The sequence below is a fragment of the Phaethon lepturus genome, unplaced genomic scaffold, assembly GCF_000687285.1.
Source record: "Phaethon lepturus isolate BGI_N335 unplaced genomic scaffold, ASM68728v1 scaffold26020, whole genome shotgun sequence".
Classification (NCBI taxonomy): domain Eukaryota; kingdom Metazoa; phylum Chordata; class Aves; order Phaethontiformes; family Phaethontidae; genus Phaethon; species Phaethon lepturus.
Window position 1 is genome coordinate 32,513 of NW_010511951.1, and position 9,762 is coordinate 42,274.

Below are 9,762 nucleotides of genomic sequence, written 5' to 3' on the forward strand. Positions count from 1 at the left end.
TCTTTCCCTTCCTGACAGCTATGAGCTGTTCACACATCGGTTCTAGTACACTAGAAACAGACATACTAATTTTCCTGCAATTTCACTCAATCTGCAAAGACTTCTGTCTTTTCCAGCCATAATGCTACCACATAATTGTATCTGGCAAGTTGTGCATGCAGAGAACTTTTGTCATTAAGACAAACCTGCAGATTGAGGGAGTTTTGTAGTTACAAACATTTCCTAAGCTGAAGTAATGACTTGTGGGTGCATGCCAGTAAAGAGGACTTTTGGTCCAATCTCACTAGGGACAGAACATGGCCACAAGAAACAAGACATAAGATTATAAATTTAGAGCTACCAGTCCCAGCCATTATAACTGCAGATGCCCCACGGCTTTCCAAGAGCAAAAGCTCAAAAAAAATCTATTGAATATATTAAGGCATCCCACAGATCTAGTTTCAGCTGAGCAAATGTATTGTGATAGAGTATGTATTTCACCTTCCTCTTCTTTCTCTCTATTAGGATGTTTACCAGCATGTATTCTTCAGATCGACTTATTTTAAATTTACTTCAAGTTTCATTGCTCTATCTTGTAAGTACAGATCCAGTACATCTTTTAAATTATATTGGTCACACAAGACCAAGCAGGCCAAGAACTTGCTTTCAGCAGTTATGATTGAACTATTTGGTATAAACTAAGACTGTTCCTGCTCTCTCCCCTTGTTGACTGGCTGAGCACAAATTGTCCCAAAAAGTTCACTTCTTGTAAGTATTCAAACTTAAAATATTCCTATTTTAGAAATACATATGAAATCTATTTGTTAAGAACACTGCTTACAACCTCAGAATTTGCTGTACCATACATCAATCCCACCTCATTACTTAGTGAAGTCTTCTCACTCCATATGTACTTGTTCTAATCATTAAATACTGTCCTTCTAAAGAATAGTGGCAGAGTACCTTTGCTGCTGTCAGTAAAAGGGACAGCTTTAGTAATAAGTGCTGCTATTTCTTTTGCAATGTATACAAGAGAAAAAACAAAAGCAGGTTGGGAAAAAATGGAATATGTGAAAACAAATAAAAAAATCTTGTAAGCAGTACAACAGGCTAATGGGGTAGTCAAAAAGATTTAGCCATGTTGTTCAGTGGCGAAGTACAGCTATAGGCATACCAGCAATACCTTTACCACATTAGCCATGATTAACAACATGAATACTTATCATGAGTCTTGGGATCTGGCTCTAACAGTGGTGCTTTGTCTCAGGTATTTTTGCAAAAAGATCACCCAGAACTTGGTGACAAAACACTGCTGCTGCACAGGAAAAACTGTTAAAGATATGGACAAACAGGCAATTGTACTAGCATTTATACCAGTCAGATTTCCACACTGGTTTAAGACCAGAGTTGTTTCATAGTGCATGTGCCTGGACAGCTGCTTAAGCATCTCTCAAAAGGCAAACACAAATTAATCTATTCTACCCTTTAATATAGCTATTACAACACTTCACAGCATTTAAGATACCCATGAATGGTCTCCATGTTTAATAATTTGAACTTCCTATAAGCATCTCAGTGTTACAGTTTACTGTAACACGTAGGTGAAAGCTCAGCTCCTTAAAAATCTGCAGGGTTACGCCAAGCCAGGATGGTGGGGAAAGGGAGGAGGCATCACATCCAATAATGCCTAAGTGCCTAGTGGAAAAGCTATTGCAGTTAGTTACAGCAGTGATGACTTTAACCACTGAGTCTATACCAACACATTAGTCATCTTTCACTTTGAGAATTGTTCTCTCTGCATTATTGACTGGAAGATTCAAGGACTTCTCTCTCCCATTTCTTTCACTCTTGCATTAATCTTGAAAAGTGTCAAGCCAGTACTTTTTAAAGCATCAGAAGTGGCAGCATTCAACCATTGTGAAGCTATTCTCCCATCTTCCTGTAATAAATCAAGCAGCCCTAAGCACTGTTCTGGAAAAGATGACTTCCCTATTGAGTCATTCTTGCCCTTACTGAAATAGTTATTGTATACTTTCAAAAGAATAAGGTCTCCTTTGACATTTTTTTAATCTAAAAAGACTTAGGTAGCCATTCAACTAAACCTTAACCATACATTGACAAGAAAAATATTTTTAGATATTAAGAAATCTGAGTAAACTACAATTGTCTTTTTTCAGTATTGCAAGCTAGTCTCTATCTGAAGGTTTGAAAGTAGGTATCAACATTACTATTCAAGTCTTAAACATACATGAGAAACTTTCCTCAAGTCGTATGACCAGATACTCTGCTGAACAAAGCCAGCTTGCAGCACTGAGAATTAAAGCCCTGCTGGTTAGTTCAGTTGAGGTTAGGGTAGTTATTTGAAGAGTTAAGGTTTTTAGGAGCCTGTGTTCAGGGAGAATCTCTCACATATCACAGTCTGTGGAGCTTTCAGACATCAAATGCTTGCTTTGCTCTTTGCAAAATTTGGATTGTGAGAATAGAGATGGGAACAGCTCTCATTAGAGATTAAAGTTCTCAGCAGCTTGTATTTGTTTCATTTCTGCATGTCTTCCATTCAACTGGATTTCACCTGCTACTGTCAAGGGCAATATTACTGGAGAAGTGAGTACAAAACAGAAGGACACTCATACTGCCCAATGAAGCACAATAACTTTTAATATAAGAACTGTTCTTGTATTATATAGAATGAAAGATGCACTAAAGCAATAACTTGGTGTTTTAGAAATACAACTGAATTTCTTCAAAAACCTGCCTTCATTCTGCCAACCATTGCTCTACATGTAACACCCAATCTCAGGCTGATCTTTCAAGTCATTTGCTCTGCTTCTTGAAGAATTTATCTGAGACATCATCCTTTCCTCCCACCCCTCAGAAAGTGATGAGTATTCACTCCTGCTGTAGGGATGGAGAGGGAAGGGGACATCAGTTACTCATTTAGGAAAAAATTAGGCTTATATGCTCTTTTGTTTATTAGCAAATTTTGAAGCAAAAACTAAAAGACTTTTTAACAAAATTATTCTTCCCTCCATGCTACAGAAATGCCTTTGACAGTGACTCTCACTTAGCTTGACCATATTAGTCACTACTTAAGTTGCAATTCCCATACAATGCAGAAACCATATTACTATAGGATTTCAATGGTCAAGTGAAGCAAAATTTAAAATTACTTGCCTTGTAAATGAAACACAGCGCTGATTTCTTCTTCACCTTTCAGAGTACAACTGTAACTTCCCAGTTCGCCGTTATCCAAGATCGTCAATCTTCAAAAAAAAAGTTTCACCAATTTTCTTTTTTGCTTGTATTTTCTTTCATCCTACAACTATCAGTGACTGCTAATTAACATTCTAAACCAGCAGAGATTAGTGGAGCAGAGAACATACGTCACTGAAACATGAGCATTAAGGTTTAGTGCAATGAATTAACATGACATTTTTAAGAAAACAGAAGAGCACAAGTACATCTGGAAACATAAATATCATTTTCACTCTTGTTGATCACAGAAGGCCAAACATCTTTAAGCAGTATGATCTACAGGTTACTGAACTAGACATGGGTTCACTATGTGAACTATAGAGCCTACACTATATAGCGCTTCAGAAGAAATTTAAATGGTCTGTTCTTTCTAAAGCCAGTCAATGGCTAGCATAGCTCCAACACAGAACAGTTTTAAAGACCTGTCATCTAATGAAGTCCAGAATCTTCTCTGCTGGCAAACTATACATTTCACAGGCACTTTGAAAAAGATTAGTATGGTTGTATGTGTGTATATGGAGCAGAAAAGTGACAATACATTCTCATCATGTTTTCTATCATAGAAATTTTCTACAAATATTACTGATGTTAAGAAAACAAAGTAATACAAAAATCAACTGGAGACCGCTTGGATTAAAAATCTGTAAATGGGCTAATTTTAAGTCTGACAGTAAGTTGTAGCAAATGAAAATTTTCTACATTTGAGTCTCTGTAGAGGTTTGCAAGAATTAAGAAAACCTTTAAAAAAAATCCAAAACATCCTTACTGTAAAGCTAATTTCTTCTCTTGCTAACTATGAAGGAAAAAACTGGCCATTGATGCCTTTCACTCTTCTGCAAAGCAGCACTGATGTGGAAAAGAGGGCAGTGGAAAAAGAAATGGAGGTATTTTAGCAATCTCAAACTGACATTACTACTTCACTTAATGAACAGAATTACTGGATATTAAAAGAAGTGTGCCCTTATTCTATATTCTTGTCTTGAATAAAACTTGTTTTTCTGGCACTAGAGGAAGAACAAGAGCTCTTCCTCCAGGCTCAAGGTAACTGCAACCTTTTTCCTTTCCTGCAGCTGTAGTATGTTGATTATGGGCATATATTAATCACCGCATTTGTCTCTTTTCTAATATATACAACTAGTATTGGGCAGTGTATATGCATGTGATAACTCCTTAGAACCTGCAAGTCAAACTGTAAAGAATGCTACTTACTGGATGCTCCAGCTGTTCTCAGTTTTATTGATGTGTCCAATTGTTTCATTTCCCTTCTTCCAAGTCACCTGAAGACTTTTCAAATGAGAATACTTATTGTCCAATCTGCATGAAAGTTCAATTCTAGTTGCACTGTCCAAAGTGATATTTGTCTCCATGGAAGTACCAGAAACACCTAAAAAGTTTAAAAAAATTTTTATGGAAAATATATTTCTTCATTCTGGGGGAAGAGTTTCAAAGATTATGTTTTACATATGCTAGATTACAAGTGGATACAGTGTGCTGTTATACTTTCCAGGGTAAAAACCCCTGCAAGATCAGTGTTTAATAGTAATTTCCTTAAGCCGTAACTGAGTTACATCCATTACAAAAATGGCACAGTCACTCCATTCTGTAAGTAAACTTCCTAGAGGGCTCTAATATAGAAATATTAATATAATATATTAATATATTAATTTCACTGAAAGCAAGATAGTCTTATGCTTCTACATAGTTTAACCCCAACCAAAATTTAGGTACTTAGCTCTCACCAAGGGGAACAATGCCTGCTCTCAGTCTAAACTTCCTTTTTGACTTCACATGTGGTATTAAAAAAAGCAGGATTTATTGGATTAAAAATACTAGTAAGTACATAGAAAGTTATATTAGTAATATCAAAAATGTTAAACTTGTAAATATCTGTAAGCATCCAGGTTTTAGCCAGTTGCAGATTTTTATGACATAAGATTATAGGTAATGTCCTGTTGCTAACATTGTTAGATCTGGCCTTTCATGCTACAACTACTCAACTTGAAACCAAATCATCTTCAAACTGATTTATAGCTACCTTAGCCTTCCTAGTGGCAAGCCAGGAGAATTACAATGTGAAAACATTCAAATACGTAGGAAAACCTGACACTTTTGGGTTTTAACAAGCTCCATGAACATAAAATGAGAGCATCCAAAAAGCAGGTTTCAACAGTAGATATCTTCTCCAAGCCGTACAAACGGCCTTTTATAAAAACACACCTCTGACTTAGTACCTGTCAGCGCTGACATTTTATTTCATAATTGGCCTTTTCTTTCATAACTTCTAGATAGAACCATGGTTAGTCCATCTGAATACTCCATGAAAATTTATTACAGGCCTCACTTCAGTCCTAGACCTACCCTATAGTACTTGATGGTCAGAAAAGTGCAGCCGTATTTTACAGCTATTTTTAAGGTACAGCTCACTGAGTAATGCAAATCATACCTTAGAAGCAGCAAAGTCTGGCCGAAGTGGAACATCAGATACTCCTACAGAATATTTGAACTCTACTGGGTCTGGCAGAGACATTTACAGCCTGCAAAACAGCACACCCAGAACTCCAGGTCCCAGCCAAAATATTACAGATCTGTTGGACTGGAGTTAAACTTAGAGGTGCAACACCTTGGTCTTTCACAGCAGAGCAAAGTCAGTTACTGCAACTCATTCTAGAGCCATTTACACTCAATAAATGAGCCAACCAACCTCAACAAGGTGAGTCATGATCAAAGTAATTTTGTAAATGGAATGCTACTTTTTCATAGTAGCAGAAGTTTTAGAGTCAGATTAATTACACTAGCTAAAAATAGAATCCATACCTTTTCAAATTATTTAGAAAATAAATACACACTTTAAATGAATGGAACATGAAAACCCTATGCTGTTGAATATTAAACACTAGCAAGGCTGGTATCTGGGGCACCTCTGTACTGAGGGCACATGTACCTGAACAAGAAATCAACACTACCTTAAGTTCTGTTAGAAGAAAATACAGCATAAATTATGCTTGAAGTATCATACCAGTATTTCACAAAGGAGTTCTAACTGGTCTCCTCCAATCAAGACAGATTTAAGTTAGGTCAGTTTTTCTAGCTGACCAAGAAATCAGTTACAAGTGCTTATTTGGCAACTGGGAACTTCACACCTACTTTAGGAAAGGGCTTATCTTGCCTTTTATCCATGCTTTAACTGTAATGCTGCAAAGCCAACCAACACCTGCTGGTTAGTGAGTACCCTAGCTTACATGGTCACTCCAAGTAGATTCACTACTGCAAAGAAATTGTCATTTGAACTGATTTGGGGGGAACAGATAGCTATGAGGTTTTTTTACCCTTGGTTTTCATAAAAATGTAAGAATCTCATTCTCCACTGTAAAATAGTTATTAGAACACAAAACTGAATAGTGCAACAAGCTTATTTATCTTTTACTGAGTTCATTACTGCTCACTGTGAACATCTTAACTTTATCAAGAAGTTGCCACCCTAGATACTTCTACAACTCATACAAATCATAGGCATTCAATATAACATAACTGGAAGAGAAAGTAACACACTCACCAGGCAGGAGTACCTCATACTCCACAAAAGTGACATTAGACACATTCTCTTTGGCTGCCTGCTGGAACTCTTCTGTGGCAAGATCTGGACCTAACAATGTTGTTGGGGAAGCAAAGTGATATGTTAGGATCCTGTAAAGGTAATCATACAGCAGAGTGTCAATATGGTATTGCAACCGTTTCTTATAGTAATCTTGGGGGGGGGGGGGGGGGGGGGGCGTGTCTGAGGGATACAAGCATAAAACAAGTATATGCTGAATACTATGGAGATCCTTTCATATACCTTGTGTGTTAACAGCCAGAATCTTAAAGCAGCACTGCTGTGTGGCCAGTGTTATAGCAATTTTGCCATTTTAGAAGATTGTTTCTAGCTTTAATATAATGTTGTAATTGTGAATGTCAATACAGTAAAGAGCTCATAACTATCTATTTCACAGCCTGATTCAAAGAGTCACCTATACATGTGGCTTTTCCTAAAGCATACAGGTGTGTCCTAGAACTGTATAGGACTACATCAATGTTTAACTAGAGCTTGAAAAAGTAATATGCTTTAGAAAAATAAAAAAGAAGCAGAAGGACAGAACACTGCCATTCCCAAAGCCACTACAATTTAACAACACAGCCAGGAAGCCAGAGGTAGACTGGATAGAGATGCAGCTCTAACGAATGCAGAGGCAAGAACACCCTGTGCTCCACTGGAACATTTCCTTCCACACACAAAGAATATCAATATTGACCATCATCTGCCTGACTAAAATATAATCCTTTCTTTCTGTGAGGGAAAAATACATTTTAAAAGTTTAATATGGCCAGCAAAATCCTTTTTCTGCAGGGCTACAGATAGCTTACTATTCAGACACTACCTTTAAAAAACTCTACAAAGCTTGATACAGCTATCAGGCAAGCAACTGTAAGCATAAACAGTCTGTTCCCACCACTATGCTTGTTCCATGCTCTCTGCATTTCAAGAACAGAGCAAGAAAGCAAATTAATAAGCTACAGCTTTAACAACAGATGTAGCTCAGCTAAGGAAGCATCACCCTTCTTCTACCCACATAATTGTTTCATTAGTATTGTACTATCTGCATACAAGTACCTAGTAAACTGAAGCACACTGGGAGGAGACATTAGGTTATGCTTAAAGGTCAATTCAATACAGTTAGAGCAATTTTCATTTTTTCAGTTTCTGCAGTTACTTTCTATAGAGCTTTAAACATCAAACTGTCTTGGTAATTATCAGCTAAAATAAATCCTCCATAACAACTTCATTAAAAATATCAAGGTAAAACCTTAGGGTAACCAAAATGTAATAATTTAAGTAGAAGACAACAAGTGATTGCTTTTACCAAGTGTAGTTATATTATGTCCAAGAGCCAAATGATTCAAAGGTCTCCCCTGAGTTTGCCAGTTGACGGTTTGTGTAGTTGTCATGGGCTCTGAAAGGTGGGGAAAAAAAACTGTTATAAGAAATTTTATTTTCTTTCAATTTAGTGATGGAAGAAAAGAAACAGATTCCCCTGCCCCATGGTAGATAAAACACTAAATGTTTTAAGCCACATGTTTCACATGCTTGCAAAGTAATTTTGTCAGTTATTTTATAACGCACTTCAGGAATATATAAACAGTAATTACTGATTGAATCTACTTAATCATAGAGCATTCAAGATTTTGTATAAGGGACTTCATTATGTCTCCCATCCATGGATTAAAAAAATTCCCACTCACATTTGGGAAAATAGAGAAAATTGGGCTACAGCTTCAGTCTTCTCACTGAGAAAAGCACTGGGTGGCAGAGTTGATCACTGTGCAGTAAAAATAGTATTTCTGAAAGCCTAGATATTCTCAGAACAATTCCTTCTCTTTTCCTGCATAAAATACTGAACTTTAGGGTAAGGTTCTTGAGCATCTTGGTGACAGCTGAGAGAATCTGGCTGTGCTGAAGGAGATCCCTGCTAGTGGTTTGCATCTAAAGGCTTCTAAGCAAGCATAACAAGAGGTACCACGTACCTTCCACGTTCCTGGACCATTCTGTAAAGCAGTGTTTCTTTATCAACATGTCAGCTCACAACACAAGGAATGCTATGCCACAGGCAGTCAGCCTTTTGCCTGGCTTGTTCTATCTGCACTTTAATACCTTCCCTCACACTTCAACCAGTTTAAGTAACAATAAACCTGTACATTAAGATGGACAATGCAGAAGAACAGAGCTTCAGACTAGTTCATTTGGTGGTGTGGTTGTTGACAGTGGGCTGTTGTCAATCTCAGCTACTAGTCCAAAATGGCTTTTTAAACAAAAAAAATATGAAGCTGTCTTCTGGCACTACACAGTAAATCCTATTCCTCTACATAACAGCACAAGTAAGCCTTGATCTCTGCCAAATGAAGAAACAAACTAGTGCAAGTACTTGCCCCTGAAATAACACATGAAGGCTGGAAGCATTCTGGGGCACCTTCCTCTGTGTGTGCAAACACCTTGACAGCATGCCAAGGCTGTCATGAGTCACCTGAGTTTGTCAGTCTAGTACACACATCACCTGGTTTGTTACCTGAAATCCCTCATGATAGATTCAGAAGGCACCAGTGCCAGTTCATGTGGTAGTAGTTACCCATCCACAAAAAAAACAGACAACCTTTAAAATGTGTTGCATGCTAATAGGATCCTCATACTGACTTTCTTCCTCAATTCACATATCAAATGAAAATAGTCAGATGAGTTCATATTATACAAAATACTTTCTGTATTTTAGCTCATGTGTATGCGTATTTATGTATGGAGATAGTTATTGAATCTATTAGCTATTTTACTCCTAGTTCACACTCATTGTGCTAAAAAGCTCTAAAGATTAATACCAGGTAAATAGCATTATCATCTCTAATGACAAAACTGTAGCTGGAAAACTTGTCAGAACTTGAGTTCACGTATTAACTTAGTCCATGTTTGATTTGCATTAATCTACATGAGCTTTGCTACACTGC

The 9,762-nt window shown here is 37.1% G+C and overlaps 1 protein-coding gene across 1 annotated transcript in view; it reads right to left on the reverse strand.

Annotated features, from left to right (window-relative positions):
* Window positions 1-9,762, reverse strand: part of EMB (embigin) — a 15,156-nt gene that overhangs the window by 4,787 nt on the left and 607 nt on the right. The window contains exons 2-5 of the mRNA XM_010285382.1: window positions 8,133-8,222; window positions 6,788-6,877; window positions 4,444-4,618; window positions 3,154-3,242 (exon numbers count right to left, since the gene is read on the reverse strand). Coding sequence (XP_010283684.1) covers window positions 3,154-3,242; window positions 4,444-4,618; window positions 6,788-6,877; window positions 8,133-8,222 — 444 coding nt within the window. The remainder of the gene's footprint in view (window positions 1-3,153; window positions 3,243-4,443; window positions 4,619-6,787; window positions 6,878-8,132; window positions 8,223-9,762) is intronic.